We start from the raw sequence: 24,890 nt of genomic DNA on the forward strand, positions 1-24,890 counted from the left end.
TCTTGCAGTTCTAAAGACGCAGTCCTCTGAAAAAATGAAATCTTTGAGTTTTACGTCCCACGGTTATGGGTTATGCCGGTTAGGCTAAAGGATACGGTGATGATGAGTAATGATTGAAATGGTGGAATGAAGAAAATGGGAGGAAACGGGAGAACCCCGAGGAAATCCACGCACACGGTGTTTGTCCACCACAAAGTTCACTTGGCGGGGGCTGGGATCGAATCCGGGACCCCAAGCACCAGAGGTGAACGCTCTACCACTGAGCCACCGCGGCCCCGCAGTCCTCTGACATGAGAAGAGTGTTGCCACTACTTTTTACTCAACTCATGTAGTACGTTAACAATCTTAATTTTGTTGTTAAAAGCAAGCAAATAATTTGGAAATACTGAAACTGCAGTTTCTTCATTCTCAGCGTCTCATGTATTCTTCAATTCTAGTCCCAATACTTTTCTCTATATAAAACTGACTACTTATGCACAATTTTCTAAATAGTTCTAAACGCGAATCAACTGGAACATCAATAAGATTCGGCTTTAAAGCAGGACATCAATTCGTATATTTTTAACAACACTGTTCTACAAATTTTAGGAAGTTTCATATAACATAGACATAAGTAGCAATTTGTGGATAATTTTAGGGTACGGTACACGAAACTAACAATGAAAACTCACAATTGATTCTTGTTTTAAAGTTAGAGATGAATAAAAGGGGAATTAATGTATTTTTGTGATTTTCATGATGGAACTCACCAGATATCCACAACGAATGCTACAGATCTTTCATAGCCACGTGTACTAGGATCTTCGTACGGTTTTAATGTACAAACAGTACATCACTATTAGAAGGAAAATGGGGGGAGGGGAATACCAAAATAAGGAAAACGGGAAGTATTTCTAAACTTACGACAAAATTTGACAACTTCTGCGATTTCCATGCTGGAACTTCCAACATGTTTTTCAAAAATCCTTAACGTCAACAGAAACCTTATGCAGGACAAATACGTTAGAATGAAAGATCAAATAAATATTTACGAAATGATGTTCTATTGACAGAAATTGACGGAACTGCTTCGAATTCTGAGCCGTTTTGCTTGTTTCTTGTATTCCATCTGCGGAGCATATCTTTAAATTACCCAGCAGGAATCCACCAATTTTTTCAGGCTTCCACTTTCTGCTAAAAATCGCTCACATTGATCACCATTAAAAGTACTACAATTCAAGGGAAATACGTCAAGGTAAGAATAAGGATACGATATGTAGTTTATGGGACATCCTGCAACTTATTTTCTGGAATGCAAATTCGTCCACATTTCCTTGGATATTTTTGGCTCTGGAATTTCGTAACTAGCCATTAGTCACGCACTTGAGAGTCATCAATGCTTCCTTTTCGCTGTCATTTAACGAACACTTAAATGTTTCATTTTTCCGAACCTGTTTGATTTGGGTTGCTAGGTTGGAGTTTAATTTTCCTTTAGAGCACCGAGGCTTTATTAGACATGAACCTACATTTTAACGTGGGATCCAATCACGGTAAAGCGTTCAAATTTCAACGGTCTTCCACCGGGAATCGAACCTTGGACCCGTGCACCAAAACCACGCACGCTAGTTTGTTTGACACGGAAACAAACAAACATTCCCTTCTTGCCTGTATTTATGGTGAGCTTTGGGAGTTACCTGACATAAATATTTGAATATATCTCCGTCCTTACTGAGAGCTACGGACTGTTTCATGATCGCTAGTTTAATCGTAACGGTGGGAGAATTATTTTGTCCGGATTCATACCCCGCGCTTATGATACGTTCCTCTTCCCAGGTACGAATGATGATCGTTTTAAAATGGTGCCTTGTACGTCACAGATAAAACGATGAAGTATTTCTTGATATTAAGGATGTTTGGAAAGTATAAAGGGAAGTTGCAGCATGGAAATCGCAAAAATCGTCAATTTAGTCACTGATTTATCAATATTTTCGTTTTCTCCTATTTTCGTAAAATTCTGCATTCCCCTAGGAATAAAGGAACAACCTTTATATATATATATATATATATATATATATATATATATATATATATATATATATATATACAAAAAAATTAGCACGAATGTCCCAGCATATCTGGATATGAGAAATTTATAGAATTTATGAACACATTGGAAATTCTAGCACTGAAATCGAGAAAAACTACCAGATTTCGTCAAATGTTCTACAGACACTCCCCCTTTTCCTTTATTTTCGTAAATTTTAACATTTCGCTTGTAATAAAAAGTGGTAAAAAGTTTGTGCATAAAAACTGTACGTAAGCCCTTGAACAAGTGGCTATGAAAAGTGTGTAGAATTTATGATCATCTTGGAACTTCCATTATGCATGATAGCGTCCTACATAATAATTAAAAAACTTAAAATGGAAGAAGAGTATTAGGGCATTTTGCGTAACTTGCACATTTTGTTAAGTAAAATATAGTAAGATTTGCCGTTAAGATAATAAAATGGGGAATATGCTTTTCCACCCACTATTCAATATTAATGAGTCCCCTAGACTTTATCTTGAACGTAAAGCTGGAAAAACTACTTCGTAGTAAACTACGACGACCAAGTAATCGAATGCATTAATAATGAAAGCCCACTGTGATTAGCTTTAGTCATTTGCAATTATCATTCAGCTTTAGATCTATAAAGTGTATAATAATAATAATAATAATAATAATAATAATAAAAACCTGAGATTTCGTAGTTACTGGTTGCTATTAAAAGCTTAAAATCTGTCATACCTCCTCTCATTTCTAATTATGTTCTTCATTTATTTATGGCAAATATTGGATGCATAAGTTTATATAGACGAACTGAATCTTAACCATGTTTTGGCATGAAATAAAATTTCTAGTTTTACATTCTCCAACCATTACCCTTTAAGCTAAAGGAGACGGATGATTAATGAAAGTGAATGATTATAAAATTGGTGAAATGAAAATGTAGCACGAAGCCCACGCAAACAATGTTGAGAAATGTTGCCAACGACAAACTTTCATCGCCTGAAATTGTGTTTGAGTTTGAGGTTTAGCGTCCCGTTCAGCAGCTAGGCTACATGAGACGTGGATCTGTAGCTCCGCGTGGGATCCGAATACCATGAGATCCCCGGGAATCGAACCCGGATTTCCCACAACAAAAACGCGTACACTGATCATAGCCAGAGGAAGCTCACTTTAAGATCAAACTAGGTACCACCACGAGTTCTCTACCACTGAGTCATCATGCCACCTATAACCATGTCTTAGTAAGCGATGTATTAATAGAAGATTCATTGAGAAAGACTCCAGACATCCGGAAACAGTACGTTCCAGATACAAAGTAGGGACATTTTTATCTAATGTACTTATTCATCATTAAAACAATGCTAGCGACATCCTTGATTTCTGTTGGGATATGATAGATTTAGTGACTAATAGTGTTTCTTGAATATGAGCTGAACTTTGTATATGAAGAAAAAAAAAACAGCGATATAAAACGTTGACAATATTTGCAGACGGATGCTATAGGATACAAATGAGAACAGTTATGCCTTGTACACTCATGTTTAAATTGATTGTCGCATATCTATAACCATCTTCTTGTAAGAATATAATTTGACAATGATCTTGCAGGGTACTTTTAATGCTGATACTATGTGTATAATCGAGAAATGTATATTTAAGGTAAATTTTATAGGAAAAGAATTATAAATACAAAAATTTAAGAGAGTAAAACAAAATGTTGCTAAATGGACAAGAAACTTTTATTTTCGTTTCATTGTTCTTATTCACTGCTCTTTTGACCTGAAATTTGCCACATACATGTCTTTGCTGATTATACACATACTAACATTATAACAAATACCGGGCGAATTTGTTATCAAACTATATTCCTACAACAACATATTTACAGACATGCGACAATAGTTTTGGACATGAGTATACCTCGGATTTTTGCAATATAATGACCGTAATTTTCATCATTAAAGGACTTTGCATGTGTATTACCCTGTCCACCTCACTTGCGTTATTACTGCTGCAGAAACCCTAAAAAAAATTGGTTATTTTTCGATGTCTGTGATACTGTAGCCTTCTTAGTTTGCAACACTGAATGACAAGTGTGGTATTGTGTTTTCCTTTCATCTGTAGATTTGAAATATGTAATAACCTGGCGTAGTGCCAACCGAAAAAATACAATTCTATGTTGAGTTGGCAACACTGTTAGATTGGAATATGTGCATTTCGACGTTTTATAGCATATGGAAATAGGCTTTCGAAACTTAAGACCCCGGCTTACTTCTCTAAAATTAGATAACCAAAAACAAAGAACGTAAACAGTACTCCCTCTTCTGCCCTTCTGCTAACCTTAAGGTAAGGAATTCATAAGTGACACATCTGAATAGTTATTTCACAGCATACGCCCAGAAACATTTTTTGCTACGTCCTCTTGTTTTTCACTGAAATGGCGAGACAATAGAACTGTTCGGTTTACAACTTAACAAAACTATCTACACGGACGGCAGCAATTTGTAACAGTATCCAATACTTCCTATTCAATGCGGAATCTCATTCACGGCATCCCTCAAGGAAGTGTCCTTGGCCCTCTCCTGTTCTGTCTGTACATTGATGACCTTTCTCCTGCCTTACATTATTGTAAGTATGACCTATACTCGGATGATTTTCAAATTTATATCTCAGGTCAACCCAAAAACTTGATAATTCAATTAACAAATGAATAATGATTTGCACTACATTTACTTGTGGTCAAATGAAAATGGGTTAACAATAAATCCACTTAAATCTAAAAGCATTTTTGTCTCCTCAAAACGACTTATACAAATGCACCGTTCTAATATGCCAACAGTACAGATAAATGAAAGAATTATTCGATTTTCTGAAAGCATTATAAATCTTGGAATAATAGATCAATTTCTTGAGTGGAAACCTCGTATCAACGTTGTAAGAAAGCATTGTCTTTGCATTCACTCACTATTGAAAATTCTAACCACTGAAACAAAATTACTACTTGTAAAATCTCTAATATTTCTTCACCTTGAATATTGTGATGTAGCTCTATCAGAATTTTTAAAAAAATGAAGAATTATGTACTGGTTACAACATATCCAAAATGCCTGTATATGATTTGCTTATAATCTCAAACCATTTAACTCCATATTACAGAAAGCTGGGTCTTTTGAAACTTGCCGACAGACGTAATCTGCATCGTCTCATACTTCTCTTTAAGACCTTGCGCTTCCAACAACCTTCCTACTTATTTCAACGATTGCAACCATTAAATGCTCATCACGAACACGATACAAGATCAGGCATACATAAACCCCTTTCTCTCCTCCTACACTCGTCGAAATACTACTCGAATGCGGTCTTTGCATCCACTATTCGTGCATGAAATGACCTTCCACCCAGAATACGACAAACTCAATCGATCAATCTATTCAGGAAGTTGGTTGAGCAGACCATCTATTAGTCTTTCTAGGCTTACTGATATCTGACAAAAATGCTACTTTTTATTCTTCTTTTCTTTCATTTGTTTCCCTTATTTCCTAAATATATTCGAATATATTATGCGTTTATTTGTAACAATATAGGTGTGTGCATGTTATGTGTGTGTGTGATTGTGAGTCTAATTTTTTTGTTTCATATCACTGTGTCTCTTTTCAATTATTATTCTATAAATACTTGATATTGTCATATTAATCCATATCATTGTATGGTCAAATGAGAGACACGGCATGATTAGCCTTAAATAAGACTAAATAAATAAATAAAAATAGATGTTTCCAATATACAGGAAAAGAAATATTAGGGAAAAAACATATAACTAAGGCAAGGTATGTAAAAACTTTTATTTTCTATATTCTCTTACCGAAATTTACGAAACATTTAAAATAAAACATCTAAGATTGTTGTAGAAAAAGAAGACCACAAAGAAAAAGAAACGTATTAGGAAATGCTTCTATAATTTACCAACAAAGTAATAGTTGATTTGGACAAAACATTTAACACAAAGGCAGTAAGTTTAATCTGCTTGGAACTTTTGATTCCACTCAGCTGAGTTAAGAATTAAATATTAGAAGTTTTGGACAGTTTATTCACGGCATAGATGGAGATCCATTTACAAGACGTAAAATCCTTCCAATTCTTGGTAGAAAGTGTGAATAACAGTATGTCAACAAAGAAATAAATAAATAACCTGATCCAAAAAAATGAAATGAAATTTTTGAGTTTTACGTCCCACGGTTATGCCGGTTAGGCTAAAGGAAACGGTGATGATGAGTAATGAATGAAATGGTGGAATGAAGAAAGTGGGAGGAAACGGGAGACCCCCGAGGAAACCCACGCACATGGTGTTTGTCCACCACAAAGTTCACCTGGCGGGGGCTGGGATCGAACCCGAGACCCCAAGCACCAGAGGTGAGCGCTCTATCACTGAGCCCCCTACCCTCATCCAACTATAGGATGATGCACTAAAAGTTCCTGTATGAAAACTTTAACTATGCCTGCGTCAAAAGCTGTGGGTTGTTAAGATTTTTCAGCACAATGAATCGAATAATGATACCATTCAGAAATCAACTCGGAGACCCATCATTGGATCTGTACATGAGGATTTCTGTTGAAGAAGATCTTTTAAGTGAAGAAATTTTAATTCAGGTTCTTGAGCAGTATTCATCTCTGGTATATAAATCGTATTCAATTCTCTGGTATATAAATCGTATGATATTAAATTTAATACTATTAGACATTTGCAATAAAATGTAGATAACCATATAGATTCTATACGTAATAAGTTGCAAATACTTTTGTGAGTAATTACTATTAATTCGAATTACTGTAAGCAAGCGTTCTCAAAAGCTTTAGATATTCGACATAATTCAAGCAAAAGTTTCTTTGATGTCTGATATTAATTTAGAAAAAACTGAGTGAATTATTGAAAAATAAAAAGTGCACTAGTAAATATAGGCTTGATTTAAGATTTGTTCGCATTATAATAAGATTTATTATTTACTACCTACAAATGTATTAGCAGTCTCTTGCACATGTAAGTATGTTCTTTATTCAGTTTTGAAATAAAAATGAAATCTAAGTTGTAACTTCCATGCATATGCCGTGTAGACTAAAGGAGACAGTGATATATTAGAATGAATGAAATGATGGAATGAAGAAAATGGAAGGAAACGGGATAACCCAGGGAAAATCGACGCACATGTTGCTTGTTCAACACGCATCGCACCTGGCGTGACAAGGACAAGGACCCTACGCACCAGATATGAACGCCCTACTACTAAGCCATCGCGTACGTTCGTTTTTAAAAATAAGGAGAAACAAAACAGTAAAAAATCTGACAATTTGTTACCTTGTATTATTTTATGGAGTATATGTAGAATAAAAGTCTCCTGTTAACTACATTATTTTGAAACAGTAACACCAGTGGCGTATTTAGAACTCTGTTTTGGACATGGGAGATAAATATAAAAAACAGCAATAAGCCTGGTTTTATATAACATTATATTACATATCGAATGGAAAAAGTTCAGCTTAAGTCTTTTTGGAGAGAAAGAGGAACTTAAACCTTATAGACCTTTGTCAATATGACTCTTGAGTAATTCCGTTCATTCCCCCCCCCCCCCACGCACCTGAAAAATACTCCGTACAACAATTTTCTAATAGGAACCCTATTTAACTCAATATTGCACTGTAGTTTGTATCGATAACTTGGCCTATTTCAACGCTCTAATAATTTTCGAATACATCTTACAATCTCATATACATATCAAACTACAAACTATATTAAACTACAGACTGACTTACTGTAGCATCTGAGTTTACAGAAACTTGGACTTCTTGTTCGCCTTGCTGATACTCTTCAGTTTGTGCTCCACCATCTTGCATATCTCTGTAACGAAACCAAATTTAGTTATCTGTCTTTCCTTAAATGTGTCAACTACTGATCAAATATAGTTATAAAAAGTCTCCTGATTTAGTGAAATAAGGATTAAAAATTATCTGAGCAACGAGGACTACAGCTTATGAACCAAATGTGCTTCAAATGAGAAACGCTAGTTAAGTTATTATGTCTGTTCCTAAGGAAGTGAACAAACAGGATTAAAATTAACCATTTAAAGCAGCGGTTACCCCCCTGGGGGGCCCGCCATAATCGAATCACGAAAAAATGGCTAATCGATTGAAATGAATTCTAGGATGTAGCTATCGACTTCCTTGAACTCGGTTTTTCATAATGTTACTTTGAAATGCATATCCTAAAGGTGGAACGGAACCGTGGTCATAATTTATGCAAAAATAAATAAATAAATAAATAAATTATATATATATATAAACAGTATTTCATGAGCCAATTGAGTTAGGAAAACCTCAACGAAAATCTCAAATTGGTTGCACAACTATTTTTAAAAATTCTAATAATTTGAACATATATCGGTACATGTTTCGTAAACACAACGGTATGATTAGAAATATCAGATTCCATTCCGTGTGCCCACGGCGGCCGCATTTAAAATATGGCGTAGCAAATCATAAGAAATACAGGCGAAATACGATATCTCAGAAATGAAAAGGGATATAGATATGAGACAAGTATCCAATGGAAAGGTTATGAAGTGACCTTGTGTTCTTCGCTTATAAGAAGGAAAAAAAAAGTTAAAATCCTCTACTTTGGGGAGGAGAACAGAGTTGGATACACCCTTTAGTACGGAAGGCACATGAAGCTATCCAACTACGACAAACTTTACCAACGAACTACACAACGGATGGGTTAATCTCCAAAGTTGATGGTCCGTTTCTAGAAAAATTTTGAAAATTTACCGGAAAGAAATGAATAATTTGCTTGTTTGTGTGCTTGATATGTATAAGGATAGCGAAAGTTGTGTTTATTTTCTTATATAAAAGGTTCTCAACATGGAATTATTTGGCAAGCGGAGGGAACTACTAGGCGCAAGGTTACTTCATGGTGGGATTACGGGTATGTAATTAGCACTTGTTTTGTAAACATGGCTGATGATAATCAGGAAAATTATTAAAAGTACGTAATGGTGGTTTCATAAATCTAAAAATAAATTGTAGAGAATGCGGTAAGTAATATAACCAATATGGCTGCAAGTTCTAGAACACAGGTGTCCCTTCTCATTTAGCTGTAATAAAGACAGGAAAGAACGTGTCCTGCAGGGCTCAAACCCGCCTTCATTCGCTACCGCTCGCTCTGCAATACTATTTGAATTAAATATTAAACTTAGGTACACAAAGGAACCAAGTATTACGCTTTTGTCCAAAAACTAGACGGACGACCAACTTCGAAATAAATGTCCAACGAATCACCAAAACTAATGAACTGAGACTTAAGTAAAGAAAAATATGTCGACATTAGGGTAACTTCCGACTAAGCCAGATTTCAGGATCTTTCGCTCACTTCGTAGTTTATTTTATTTTATTTATTTATTTTTTGAAATTATAGGACTCTTTAAAGTCTTCGTTGTTTTACCTTATAGTTCAAACGCAGATTGTATAACAGGCGTTTTCACGCAACAAAATTCAGTGTACAATCTTTACACAGGATACGATTGCAATAATAGGTTCGTGTTATTATTTGCTTAATTCCGAAATGTAATTCTGAATCATTCAGCCAAACAAAACTTATCACGGAATGGTTCTGCCCATCCATATATATAAAAATAAAAATGACTATGTTTGTGACTTAATAACACTTGAACCACCCTGACCGATCTCGATCAAACTTTCAACATTGATGAGGTTCAGGCCTGGGAAAGTTATTTATCATTTCACTTTGACGGTGCAACTTGAGGGAAGAAGGATGGATGTATATATATATATATATATATATATCAATGATCGAAAATGACAGATATTAGTGCCGAATCCATAGTTTTGGGGGATCGCTGAGTGACACTTCCGATGCCGTTTAAGTTCAAATTCAGCCCCGCAACTTCGGAGAGGGGAAGATACGTAAAAATGATCCATGTAAGAGAGCTCTTGCGTAATAGTAAAAAGTGACTGAATGACGGAACATACAAATTTTTCTTATTTTAACCCAGACAAGCGGGTAATTGAGGCTTGTACTTAATAAGACTGAATGATGTTCTTAGTTTGTGGTTAAGTCTTCCTTTTCACTAAATTTATAGTAATAATTTACTCAAAGTTCCGGAAGCTAAACCCAAACCAAGAATTCACTAAAAACAATCACATTAATCACTTTTAAAAGGGATTACATAATATTGACAATTTACTTCACTAAAGAGAACTAGTTAGTCCTGAAGACAGGGTTGGCAAAAACCATGGTTTTTATTAAAAAAAAAAAAACCAAATAAACCGGTTTTTTTGGTTTAAACCAGGTTTTTTTGGTTTAAACCAGGTTTTTTTGGTTTAAACCAGGTTTTTATGGTTTAAATAATTTGCTCTATATATTCATATCATATATGGATAGAAATAAGTTTGTTTCGCCTTGACGTTATTATGCAACAACCGGGTTATGCTGGAAGGGGTCACATAAGCTTAAAGCGGAATAAAAACCGCTTCTCGAGTTACATCCGAGAGAAATTGTCCTCCATTTGAACTCGGAACCAGGACTAATTGGCCACAAATGCGATACGTCTACCGACTCACTCATGAAGGAATCCTGATAAAAAAAAAAAAAAAAAATACGTTGTACTGATCTTTACATGCTTCTTAATATAACTGTCAAGAGTCATTTCAGAAGGACAAAAAGATAAACAGTTGCACAAGTGAAACCATTACACAGAATTACATATGAACAATTTCAAAGTACTACGGAGTACAGAAGAACTAATTTAGTTCAAGTTAGTTAACGACTTTTATTAGTCCAAATTAAAGAAATACACCGACTTAATCTGCATATCAATAAGAAAAGTGAGTAAAGATACGAATTATTATTTGAGAATTATTTGGCTCAGACTCATTTATACATAAATAGATACCAAAGATACTTATTTCACTAAATGCCTCTCGTGGGGTCTGTATGACCCCCCCCCCCCGGACACACACAAAAAGTACGGCATTTTCGATTTTTTTAATCAATAGTAAACATTGAAACGCAACAATATTTAGAATTTTTCTTCGATTGCAATTACATAACAATAATAACAACTACAAAAAATCACAAAATAAACATTTATAAACTTATAAAAAAAAAGTTGCTTTTGTAGTATAATCTTTTTGAGTAATGAATGGGGAATTTAGGTCTGAATATAATACGAATAATATACGGGAGTGAAACGTGATAACCCACAAATGTGTGTTCATCAAGATTTTACAAACACTTACACTTTTACGAACATTTTTTTGTTGTTTGGTTTAAACCAGTTGGTTTTTTACCTTGGTTTAAACCAGCCAACCCTGCCTGAAGACGTTCAAATGTTACACATTCTTTAGGTTCAATACTATTACTTTTTAAATAGCGTCACAAAAAAACAAAAAAAAAAAAGAAGACAACTTCAGACACAATTCACTCAGCTTAATAAGCAGCTGAACTTCAAGTGATAAAGAAAAAGCCTGACCGGACTCTCCGGAGAAAACTATGAAGCACCATAATATAACTAAATTCACTCTCCAGGCTTTTTCAAGCATTTGGACAAATAAATTAATTACTTCATTATTCTCCATGAATGACCAAATACAATAACAGTTGCAATATCTCCAAAGCGTTAACACTACTGCAACTGGGAGAATAACGCAGAACTTAGCAAGTTCTAAAACACAGGTCCCCCTCCCCACTGAGCTGTAATAAAGACAGAAAACAACGTGTCCTGCAGGGCTCTAAATCGCATTCACTCGCTAACGCTCGCTCGGCAATACTATGTGAATTAAATTTTAAAATCTTGGTACAGAAAGAAAGAAACCTAGCTATTAACCTATATGGGAGGCCTGTGTTCTAAAACCTTTCCCAGAGGGCTACTGCGCTCAAATGAGAAGAATACTCAAGCCATTCACTCAGGGGTATTATTGCTAGATAATATTTCATAAATTGTTTCAACTACGAAATCTGTACCGTCAGCAAGAACGATCACACTAAACGTCAGTCATAAAAAAAACATTTACAACCAGGCTGGTATACTATTGGCGCACCAAATTTATAAGATTTCCAGATAAAATTCAATACTTTGCATGAAAAGACATTTATAAAGAACCAATTTCTGGAAGTGATTAAACTGAATACAAAGTAACACACCTGTATGTTTACAAGTGTAGGGTTAACTAACTAACTAACTAACTCTATGGCCTATGGAACCCGGAGGTTCAGTGACGCGTTCACAAAAGCTCTCCACTGACTTCTATCCTTAGCTAATTGCATCCAGTTTCTACTTTGTATTCCTATCTCTGCGAGATCCATCTTAATATTGTCCTCCCATCTGCCCCTAGGTCTTCCTAATGGTCGTTTTCCTATGGGTCTACCAGTCAAGACTTTGAAAGCGTTTCTACTTTCTTCCATTCTAGCTACATGACCTGCCCACCTAAGCCTCCTAGACTTGACGACCGTAACAATGTTGGGTAAACCGTATACACTATGTAGTTCCTCGTTATGAAGCTTCCGCCATTCCCCATTCTCGTTCCTCTTGGGTCCGAATATTCTTCTCAGGATCCTGTTCTCAAATACTTTCAGTCTATGTTCTTCCCTCAGAGTAAGCGACCATGTTTCACAACCATACAGAACAACAGGCATGATTATCGTTTTATATATTTTAAGCTTCAAATTCCTCGACAGAATTCGCGACGACAAGAGATTTTGAACCGAATAGTAACACGAATTCCCTGCCTTTAGTCGACATTTAATTTCTTCGTGAATATGATTTTCGTCTGTTAATATTGATACTAAATATTTGAAACTATCCACTTTATCAAAAGCATTATTTAATATTTTAACGCCTCCACAATTTGCCGTATTACGGTCCCGACGCACTTCCATGTATTTAGTTTTCTCCGCATTTACTTCTAAACCCATGTTCCTGCAAGCGTTTAATAAGATCTCTTCATTTATTTCTACTGTTCTCCTATCATCCCCTATTAAATTTACATCATCAGCATATGCCATAACCTGGTGAATGCCGTTCAACTCTAGGCCCTGGTTGCTATCTTTGATTTTCCTTATGGCGTATTCCAGCACAAAGTTAAATAATAATGGCGATAACGCATCTCCTTGTTTCAGGCCATTTTCGACGTGGAAGCTCGTGGACAAAAATTTTCCTACCCGGACTTTACTTTGGGATTCACTTAAACATATCTTAATTAATCTAATTAGCTTTCTCGGTATTCCAAATTCTGTAAGAACGTTGTATAATGTTTCTCTCCTAACCGAGTCGTAAGCCTTTCTAAAATCAATAAATAGTTGATGTACTGGGTATTGTATTCCCACTTCTTTTCGAGTATTTGGCGAATGGTAAATATTTGGTCGATAGTTGATCGATTTCGTCTAAATCCGCACTGATAATCTCCAATAATTTCATCTGCGTATGGGGTCAATCTTGCTAACAGAATATTTGAAACGATTTTATAGGATGTTGACAGAAGAGAAATGCCTCGATAATTATTACAGTCAGTATTGTCGCCTTTCTTGTGAATTGGAACAATGATTGATTCTTTCCACTCTTGTGGCAATTCTTCCTTGTTCCAGATAAGGAGAATGAGTTTGTGTATCTTGTTCCACAATTTTTCGCCTCCAGCTAAAATTAACTCAACTTTCTTCAATTTCTTTATAGCGGCTTCCACTTCTATTCGATTGGGTTCTGGAATATACGGTTCTGCGGTGTGCATCTCCTTTTCTCCACGCACATTAGTTTTTGGCTGCGTGTTCAGCAAATCGTCAAAGAAATCTTTCCATCTATTTAAGAGGCTATCCGTATCGGTGAGAACTGTTCCGTCAGATTTCTTTAATATATAAGCACGAGGTTGATAGCCTTTCTTAAATTCGCTGATCCCCTTATACATGTCACGAACATTTTTATTTTTACTATTATCTACAAGTTCCTTAATTTTAGCTTTCAAAAAATCCCGTTTCCTTGTTCTAAAAGTTTTGGAAGTTTCCCGCCTGATATCTGCGAGATTTTGTGTAGTTATTTCATTCGGATTTTGTAGCCACGTAATTTTGCCTGTTTTCTCTTCTCTGCTAGTTTAATGCATTCTTGGTCGAACCATGGTTTGTTCCTACGTATTTCCCCGTGTCCCAATTTTTCTATTGCTGAACTTTTAATGCTATCTCCAATTTCAATCCAAGTATCCTCAACACTAGTGCACTCCGAGTCTTCTAAAACCGCGAATCTATTCGAAACTTCAATCTGGTATTCCTCCCTTACCTGGCTCTCTTCTAATTTCTTTAAATTAAATCTCTCCGTTTTCGGACATTGAACATTACCTTTATTCAACGATAATCTCTCCCGTATTATCGCTACTACCAGGTAGTGATCAGTGTCACAATCAGCCCCTCTAAACGACCGGACGTCAATTATGCTAGATTGTCCTCTTCTATCTACTAAAACGTGATCAATTTGATTATATGTTTTTCCGTCTGGTGATGTCCAAGTGTATTTATGAACGTCGCGATGTGGGAATTTTGTACTCTTCACGATTAGGTTTTTGGATGTTGCAAAGTTCACGAGTCTAACACCGTTGTCATTACTTTCCTTATGCAAACTTTCGTTCCCTATAATCGGTTTGAAAATATCCTCTCGTCCTACCTTCGCATTGAAATCCCCTAATAGAATCTTCATATGGTATCGCGGGAGTTGGTCCGTTCCACTTCTTCGTAAAAACTGTCTTTTATATCGTCACCCTTATCTTCAGTTGGAGCAAGTGTAGGTTTACTAGTGTAAAATCATTAGAAGTGTCTTACGGCAGATAAAATAAGCGAGTGCATATGAAAGATGACTGTATTAGAAACTATTTGTATAGAACCTGTATTTTATCTTTACAAGTGGAAAGCTATTACTATGAAGTGTATTGAAATTCGAAAATCCACTCGGTTTCACTACCCTCATTTACGCGCATATCCAATTTCGCGGATGCGCCTGCTTCCTTCGGACATCCTCTCACTAATACTTGGGTTCTCCAGCTTCACCCTGCCCTGACGTGGTTTGATACCATTCGTTTTTTTAGTGGCCACTTGGTACACATTGTTTTGTGTTATTTGCACTGTAGTTTTTATGCATATGTCCTGCGCTGTGTTATATGCAAATCGTAGAAAAAAAATATTTGAAGATTTGCTTACGATGGATGGCTTGAATCTTATCTATGCCTGGTGAGATATTTTCATGTCGTCCGGCGCAAATGATTTAGGAAACAACGAAAAGGAAATCAGTAAAAGAATTAGAACTTTTCAACAATTATTTGGAATGGTGCGCCAAAAGTTAATTTGCATGTTTACGTCAAAAATTCAAAGGAAAGTAGAACAACACTACTTTTCAATTCCAAGAACCAGGAAGACCACATTTGAAAGCAACCTCAAACAATAACTATCAAAACGAGCACATCGACTCAAAGTAAGGCATTTGTGCCGTATCGCCGGACCACTTTGAAAACTATAAAAAAAAAGCTAACTAACGCTATCTAAACGAGTCAGGGCAGGAGCGCAGCAGGGGGCCGAGCGGACCGAGGGGGTACGTCCGAAGGAAGCAGGCCAATCAGCGACGGTGGGTATACGGATAAGCGAAGATAGTGAAAACATGTTGGGTTTGGCGGTCATAAAAATCTCAATTGCACTTGTAATAGTTTCATACTTGCACGCTTCACTGTTAACATACAATACATCTTCTGTACACTGTGTAGAAATATATTCCCGTTCAGTTAGAAGTCACCTTCAAAACGTTTCCAATTTCAGGAAGAAAATCGTGTACAACAATTTCCTCGGGTTTCTTTTCCTTAAATAAATACTCCGCTAAATAGCCCTCGAAATGCTCTTCCTTCTTCCCCAACGCCATGCCTTTCGTGCTACTATATCGTAAGAAATGTAGCTACCTCTCCGCGAAAGTCATTCCGCCTCCACATACTGTGCCGCTTGCAACATTAAAAACAACCAACAAAAATGACAACTTTCTTCACTTTTACTATTTCACTTATCTCCCTTTCAGTTATTCCTCCTCACAAACTTACATAAATTCTCCAATTGACACGGTAAATTTCCTAAAATTGGTCCGGCGATATGCCACTTAACCCCAAAGTAAACTATGAAAAGCATAATAAATTTTTAAAAAAGCGTCGTTACTACTGTGAAAATAAAAGGTCAACGTAATACTTCTACAGTGTACAAAGCTGTATTTTATGTTTACAAGTGTAGTGTTACTAGTGCAGTTGGCACTCGTATCATCGCCAAAAACCACAAATTTACAATTAGGACACACCCCGTGCGGCTCATCAGCTTCGCCATGCTCTTGACTCGGTTACATAGCATTCGTGCTTTTTAGTGCCAATTTACCACATACTTGTTTGTGTTAATTGCACTGTTGTCTTTATTTCATATAGCCAGAAGCTGTACTTATACGCAAGTCGTAAAGAACTGTAACTTTTTAACAATTACTTATGGTGGTCCACTTGTATTTCATCTATGCAAAGTGGGGTAATGTCAAGTCGCTCAGCGTAAATCTTTTATAAGACAATAAGAAAATTAGTGAAAGAATTATAATTTTTCAACAATTACTTGCAGTATTGTGCCTAAACTTGATTTGCACGTATCTTATGAAATCATTTACATAGTATGAGAGCCTAGACAGTAATAATTCAAACTGGACAATAGGTAGACGTAAGTTGTTGATCCTCTGAACTTGATATGAGGGCCGAACTTCACAATGACCGCTCCAGCTGGTATTCTTACAAAGACACAAGGACTTAGACTCTATTAATTTTAACAAAATGGGAGGAAATAGGTGCAATTTAATGTCGATCAGCACCGGTTTGTCTTCAAACTGATATAAGATTAGTGAAAGAATTTTAAGTTTTTGAACTTCTAATGGATAATGAATATTACTGGGTAAGATATCTCGTAGGTTTACAATTCTTTTTCTCCGCTATTGTTTAATGTTAATTCCTGACGTGTGGGGAAATTTGTTCTTGATAAATACGTCTTTCGATACCGAGTACTCGATTTTACCTGTACAGTTTCTAAATTGTGGTCATTATCTGCACCAAACTACTAATGGAAAATTTCGTGATTAATAATGTGCATGTAAGTTTAAATAACTTCAAAACATATATCTCACCTTTCAACTTTCCACGAAGAAAGACATTCTACGAGTTCTGCTTCTTTATCCTGGAACATAATAAATGTAAGAACAGTAGAGCTCACAATCAACAGACGTTTCTCATTTCTGCCATTTGTTTTTTCGTCTTCAGACAATGTTTCTAGCCCTATGATACTAAATCCACTAGTCCTTTTATATTATTCTTTTCAAAATACAGTCACTTTAAACAATGTCTCACTGTAGCATTGTATTTTATGAACGGGTAATGGCAATTATGCACGTTTTGGTGCAATATGTATAATTATAAAGACGAAATAAATTGAACTGGATACAAAACACGTTTTTTGAACTAATTTTCGTGTTCCTGTTCCTACTTTTATTACACAGCGTTTTTATCTCTTGGGTTGTAACACTTACCACGTTCTGCTCTCTGCAAATCAAATTTTCCCTTCTGAGTCTATATGGTTTCCCTTACGGTTTTAAGTACGTACTTAATCGTCATCGTCATGTGAGTCAGATCATCGCAACGTTGACATTTAATCCATTTATTTCAACTATTAAATATAAATGGATAAAAGCTATGTGTTCCTGACTCTTTGATGTTTTAAAAGCTTTAATTGTTATTTCGAGACTCTTAATAGTTTGATATTATCATTTTAGTTTATCTATGCATTTATGCAAGAATTTATTGCAACGTCAGCGTGGGATTTTTTAAAATGGAGTACATGAAGGCAAAGGGAATTTTTACTTTGCTTATGTTACGTTTCAAAAATGTATTAGAGTTGTATTATGACAGGAATCAATAGATATTAGTGTAGAGTGTACATTAACGACGCAATCGGAAATGACCACAAAATAAAACCTGAAACAAGGAACAAAATATGCAAGTAAATGGAAGGGAGAAGTAAGTGAAATGTGGCTATGAATCGCAGAAAAATATAATTGAACAATACGGTGTAAATATTAAAGCAATACTATTTGGAAGGTGCTATCCTATTTTAGGGAACCATAAGTCTGTAAAATTTACGGAAGAAATCTAGTACCGTTATCTCAAAAGAGAAATACATAAGGATCAAAATGTATCCGGGAATATTGCCTATGACATTCATAATAATTTTAAGAAACGTAATACAAAGTGGATACTTTTCATCTCGTACTAGTTGATATTTGAATTCATATGTCAATGCAATGTGTTAAATTGAAATCCGTAACGATAAAGCTTTCAGACTCAGAGGACATCCAGTAACATTAGGAACTTCCACTTGACTTGCTTACGCACCTACTAACAGACGCGCTTCCACATTGAGGCGCAAGTTTCATCCTGCCCTGGCTCGGTTAAATAAACTTTCTGGTTTTAGTGCCCACCTGACACTGGTTCGCGCTTTTCTTCATTGTTTTTTTGGTGCTTGTTTAATTTGGCATAATGCATTTAGATTTCCAGGTGAAATTCAATGCTTTGCATAAAAAGTAATATTAATAAAGAACAAATTTTTGCAGGCGATAGAATTAAGAACAAAGTAATGCAGCTGTATTTTACAAGTCCTTTATGACGGATAAAATGAGTGAGTGCATATGAAAGATTACTATATTAGATACTACTTTTCACCGGCGTTGTATATCTGCACACTGTACAGAACCTGATTGTATGTTTACAAGTGAAGCGGTACTAGTATGAAACCATGAGCGCTACTAGTATGAAACGAAACTTATTTCTTTCCATTGTGCTCGCTTACGCATATACCCACCATCGCTGACATGCCTTCTCCGGATGCTCCCCGCGCTGTCGCGTGAGACCACCTGCTTTTAGTGGCCACCTAGTACAGGTTACTTTATATTTTTACACTAGTTTTTATGCCGTATATTCAGACACAGTATTTATACGCAAGTCGTGAAAGAATTGTAATTTTTCAACAATAACTTCTGATGGGCCCTCTTGAATTTTATCTATGCTAAGTGAGGTATTTTCATGTCGCCCGGCGCCCACTTTTTTTTAATAGTGTGTGTGTTCCCATGCTCTATTTGTACCCATAATGGTTAAGCCTTCCTAAAGTGCACCCACGAATCAACTTCTTTCTTAAGAAACACTATAAGTCACTAGTGGAGCACAAATAACTTATTCACCTTCAATCTTACGAACTTTAGGATTCATTTTCTTATTCACTGTGAAAGAAGAAGTTTGTCTCCTGAATTTAAGTATGGTTTCCTAAAATAGGACTATTTGGATAACATTTTTACTTTTCGGAATCCAGAAAGTAAAATCGGAGAAATTCCAAGATTTGGATTTTTCTAAAGTCCGGATTTGCTCCGAATTCCGGAAAATTTTGCCCATTTCTGTTTTGGATATTATTGTATCATATTATAATGACTAAAACTTAATCTTTTAAGAAACGAAAAAATAACTAATTGCATTCTATTCCTGGCTTGGCATTTTATGAAAAGCATTTAGGATAAAGGAAATGACTACGAGCTTGCTTTCTTGTGGCTGTATAGTTAGCGTACGCATCTTTGTCACGGGAAACCTGGATTTGATTCCCGGTGGAGACGCCGGGTACTACGGTAAGCTGTAGATCCACGTTACATATAGCCGCTCTACTGAAAGGAAGTCTATGATCAAATCCAACCAAGAATAATATAAAGTAGCTTTGTAACACGTCATAGAAATCTAAGTTGTTAATCCTTATCAAACTCAAGAGTGTGCCATGGGAGCATGCTTCGTACCTAATCTTTCTACCGTCATATCAACCCCGTAAATGTCTGTTTATCGGAATACCGCAATAATCAGTTTTAACCTCTCCATCAGAAATATGAATTGATCAGTACTGGTGTCTCCGTCCACGTCTTTTTAACTGCTGACTGTTAAATAATAAACAAAAACGCTGTTTATTTTTTTAAGTTATCATCTTGTCTATATTTGTAAACAACTGTTATACTTACATTATGTATGTCGATCTGTTACAGGCCAAACTCACAACCTCTTCATCCAAGCATCGGTGATCCTGGTTTATATAACGCAGAAAATAGCTATTATTGTATCCAGTTAATTTATGAGGTAAATTTTGCATTAATCATTCAACTTCATTAATATATGGGAGAAAGTCTGTAGTTTAACGTATTGCATGCTATATTTTTCCTCAGTGACTGCATTCAAAAGTTTCTTTCGATATTAACTTCAAAATGATACTTGTAATGTTACAGAAAGTACAATGAGCATACATACTTCTTGACCAGCTGCTAAGGCACGTGCTTTCTCTGCACGTGATTCTGGGTTCTTCTCCGGACAGGGATACTTGGGTTACAAACCTGAGGAAGGTTTCGGATCCCACTTTAAACAGTAGGTCCCGTCTCATACAGACTCGATGCTGAAATCATCATCATCATCATCATAGGTATTCTGCCCTTATTGGCTGGTCACTTGTTGCAACCGAAAAGCTTTCATGCTCCACGGCCCTCCGCTAACTTCTTCGTCTTCATGTATGATCTTTCTGTTTTTTATATCATCCATTAATTGCATTCTCCTTCGCCCCCTCCCTCTTTCCTGCCACCATACCCTTTAGGTCGTCCTTCATGATACAATTTCTTCTTAGGCAATGTCCCAACCAGTTTCTCTTCCTCTTTTTAACAATATCTAAAAGTATTCTTTTCTCCCTCACCACTTCTAACACCCTCTCATTCGTCTTCCGCTCGACCCAACTAATTCTTTCCATTCTTCTCTACATCCACATTTCGAAGGCTTCCAGTCGTTTTTCATCACTTTTACTTAAGGTCCACGTTTCCGACCCATACAGTACAACACTCCACACGGTGCTGAAAAGGGGGTGTGAAATTGCAATAAATCAAATTAAACTAACAATGGACATACCTGTATATGTTGAAGCGACTACAAACGTACTAGCGATGTGAGCTTCAAAACAATTAAACCTAGTCAAAGTAAATAAGAAAAGATATTGGTTTTAAGCTACAAAAATTATACTAAATTATACTATCTGCCTGCTAACTCTTTTCACGCAAAATAAGCACAGCAGACGCCTTCCGGAGTTGCCACCTTGTGGATACGGTATGCCAACACATGAAAGAACATCCAGTCTGTACAAATTTGTAAATAACGATAATCATAAAAGAGAATTTTCATCTAATAATAATAATAATGTCATAGTTTTAATGTCATTTTCCTTGTACTTTGTGGGAGAAGACAGCAGGGGTCTTTTTTTTCCCTGTGAATTTTGGTTTAAAATCTGTAGTATGTTATTTTATGTAAGATATGTGTGAGTGATTCCTTAGTTGCTGAGACAAGCACGATTATTTCTTTACGTAAGTGTGTATGGCTAATAATGTTTCAAATATCTAGGATCAATATTAACAGAGGAAAATCATATTCACGGAGAATTTAAATGTCGACTAAAAGCAGGGAATTCGTGTTACTAGTCGGTTCAAAATCTCTTGTCGTCGTGAATTCTGTCGAGGAATTTGAAGCTTAAAATATACAAAACGATAATCATGCCTGTTGTTTGTATGGCTGCGAAACATGGTCACTTACTCTGAGGGAAAAACATAGACTGAAAGTATTTGAGAACAAGATCCTGAGACCCAAGAGGAACGGGAATGAGAAATGGCAGAAACTTCATAACGAGGAACTACATAATTTATATGGTTTACCCAACATTGTTAGAGTCATCAAGTCTAGGAGGCTTAGGTGGGCGGGTCATGTAGCTAGAATGGAAGAAAGTAGAAACGCTTTCAAAGTCTTGACTGGAAGACCAATCGGAAAACGACCATTAGGAAGACCTAGGCGCAGATGGGAGGGCAATATTAAGATGGATCTCGCAGAGATTGGAATACAAAGTAGAAACTGGATGCAGTTAGCTAAGGATAGAAGTCAGTGGAGAGCTTTTGTGAACGCGGCATTGAACCTCCGGGTTCCATAGGCCATAGAGTTAGTTAGTTAGTTAGTATGACTAATAATAATAATAATAATAATAATCACTAATTCCTACACTACAAATTCATCAAAAATAAAACGCAGCTATGAATAACACTGATGCGTGCATCTTACTTTAATGTTAACAGGCGTCCCCATATTTCACCTTTCATTCACGTAATTTCCCAGTTTCTATAAGTTGGTTTAGTTGATTCCATTCTTTTCCCTAGTCCTACTTTGTATACGTGAGAATATAAAACTCGCCATTTTCATGCTGTGTGTTCTTGGGAAAGATATGGATAGTTTCCCGTATAATACAAGATATAGAGAAGCAAGAACACAAAGAAATGAAAAATTCTGGCCCATGATAGGGAAGGATGGAAAGCTGCATGAAACCAATCGGAAGACTGCTGACCTCAGATGATAATATACAAGAACTTCACCGATCAGCTAAGGTTAGCTAGGCCGAAAATCGTCGATTCTAAGGTCGTGCGCCAGGTCATAGAGACAAAACCGGCCACTGGCATTCGGAGATTATCAGACGAGTTCCCTGCCTCACAGTCCAGCGTGGTTCGTCATCTTCAACTTTAAGATATGCGATTTTGTGTGTGTGTCTCGAATCGACCCCAGTACAAATACAGAGACGAATTGATATGTGCAAGAAATTTCTGGAAATCGCGTATCTTTTAAACTATTATAAATGGAAGCAGTTGAAAATCTTTCAATGAATAAAGTCCTTGTCTCATTTTAGTTGCGTTATTTTTGCCAGAAACTTTTGTGGAAAGCTGTGTATCTTCGTACCTGTCAACCTATTTTACTCGCTTTTGTGCAAAAAAGTATGTATCTTCCTACCTGTCAATTTATTGTACTTGTATAATTCCTTCTTAGTTTCACTGCCATGTATAACATTGTGAATATTCTGTTTATATATTTATTTATTTATTTTACAGTTTCTGGTGCAGAAAGAATTTCAATCTACAGCTTATATGTTGTTAGAAGAATGCGTTAAATTGGGCTATCCTAAGCCAGAGCAAAATGTAGCAAAAGAGAAAATTCAGAAGGAACATGTAGAGCTGTTGATGGAGTATTTTCATCAAGGAAATGCAGAACTGTTTTTCGAGGTTAGCTTACAAATTTCGGTAGAGTGTTATAGATATATTCAGAATTTATACTTTCTCTACAGCTCTTGCATGTTTTAGTTATATATGAAATCCGAAAATAGCTTGAGAACTTAACTGACGTAAATTGAAAATTAAAATAATAATATTAATAATAATAATAATGGTAAACCATTTTAAGGTCCTGTTTTAAAAATATTTACAATTTAATGCATGTGTAGTCATATTAAGAAGATAACCCACCTTGCTTTCGGGAGATTTCTGCATTTTTTGACATATAACTTTCAAAGAAAAGATTGAAGAAAGAAATGTACACTTGTATGTTGTATGAAACTTACTTGAAAATACCTTAAATATATATAATTGCGCTATAATATTGTCATACTTCTCTCTAAGCATTTGAACAGGGCATATTAATACAGAATAAATTTTCTTAATAAATGGGGTAAAATGTATGGAAATAGAAGTAAAGTTTTCCAAAACAAAATAAATTGAACACAGTATTAATTTTTTAAATGACTATTGTAAGGTCTACTTTGTACAATGTTGCTATATCCTTCCACTTCTAATTTCATGACCTTGCAAGATTAACACACGAAATACATATCTCTCAACATTTTTGAAGACTTATTATAATCTATTTGTTTTATTTTATAAGATACCTTCTATCTGTATATATTTAACTTATTTATCAATTAACCTCATTCTGTTCCAAATCACACTTTGTTGAGATGCTTGGTGTCATGCTTTAGATGGTGCAACATGGTGGCCACTACATTTTTTGCTAGGGAACTTTAGTTGTACCTTAACGAATAAAAGTAGTAACAGAAATAAATTGCAAACCTTTTGACTCATCTTTGTAGTATATTTTAATACATAAGCTTATAATATATTTTGTACGTAGACTTGTAATATACTTTGGTACGAAGATTTATAGTATATTTTAATAGGTAGAGTAATAATATAGGTTGATACGTAAGTTTGCAAGAAAGAGATCAGAGACAAAGGATATACGTCCTTCCTTTCTGCAGCCCTAACTCAGAATATTTGTTTATAGTTTCGGAAAAAAAAAAACATTTATATGATAGCTTAAGTCGATCTTCTCTTATACATTCTAAAAGTTCTCTTCCTTCCAATGCGGGGGACCGCAGTATCTCAGTGGTAGAGCGTTCACCTCTTGTGCATGGTGTCCCTGGTTCGATCCCAGCCCGCGCCAAGTGAGCTTTGTGGTGGAAATACACCGTTTGCGCGGTTTTTCTCGGGGTTCTCCCGTTTTCTCCCACTTTCTTCATTCCACCATTTCATTCATTTCTCATCATCATCTCCTTTAGCCTAGCCGGCATAATCGTGGGACGTAAAACTTGAAGATTTCATTTCATTTCTTCCTTCCAATGCATAATATTTGAAGACAAGTGCCATCTTTTTTATGTGGGAGCCATTAACATGAATTATTGAGCAACCTCCTTCCCTTTTCTATATTTTGTGTAATATACCTGATTTTTATTCCTCTCGTCAAGTCTGTTGATACCAAATATAATACAAGCAATATAATTGCTGCATGGTATAGTTCTGTAGTATAGCGTTACGTTGTGAGGAAAATAGTAAATGCATTAAGTAAATAA

General features: G+C 35.7%; 2 protein-coding genes across 5 annotated transcripts in view; one reads left to right on the forward strand and one right to left on the reverse strand.

Annotated features, from left to right (window-relative positions):
- LOC145668717 (syntaxin-12-like) overlaps nucleotides 1–17,599 on the reverse strand; it is an 80,614-nt gene extending 63,015 nt beyond the window's left edge. The window contains exons 1-2 of one of the 2 annotated variants that reach the window (XM_081736825.1): nucleotides 17,254–17,599; nucleotides 7,835–7,919 (exon numbers count right to left, since the gene is read on the reverse strand). In XM_081736825.1, the coding sequence (XP_081592951.1) occupies nucleotides 7,835–7,919; nucleotides 17,254–17,312 (144 nt within the window). In that variant the 5' untranslated portion in view covers nucleotides 17,313–17,599. The remainder of the gene's footprint in view (nucleotides 1–7,834; nucleotides 7,920–17,253) is intronic. The other variant, XM_081736826.1, reaches the window with a different exon arrangement.
- A 150-nt stretch (nucleotides 17,600–17,749) lies between these two features.
- The window catches only part of LOC145668716 (lisH domain-containing protein ARMC9-like), a 38,218-nt gene continuing 31,077 nt past the window's right edge, over nucleotides 17,750–24,890 (forward strand). For all 3 annotated transcript variants that reach the window (XM_081736824.1, XM_081736822.1, XM_081736823.1), the window contains exons 1-3: nucleotides 17,750–18,139; nucleotides 20,194–20,284; nucleotides 23,101–23,271. In XM_081736824.1, coding sequence (XP_081592950.1) covers nucleotides 18,117–18,139; nucleotides 20,194–20,284; nucleotides 23,101–23,271 — 285 coding nt within the window. In that variant the 5' untranslated portion in view covers nucleotides 17,750–18,116. The remainder of the gene's footprint in view (nucleotides 18,140–20,193; nucleotides 20,285–23,100; nucleotides 23,272–24,890) is intronic.

The sequence above is a fragment of the Thermobia domestica genome, chromosome 13 (genome assembly GCF_964235325.1).
Source record: "Thermobia domestica chromosome 13, izTheDome1.hap1.1, whole genome shotgun sequence".
Lineage (NCBI taxonomy): Eukaryota > Metazoa > Arthropoda > Insecta > Zygentoma > Lepismatidae > Thermobia > Thermobia domestica.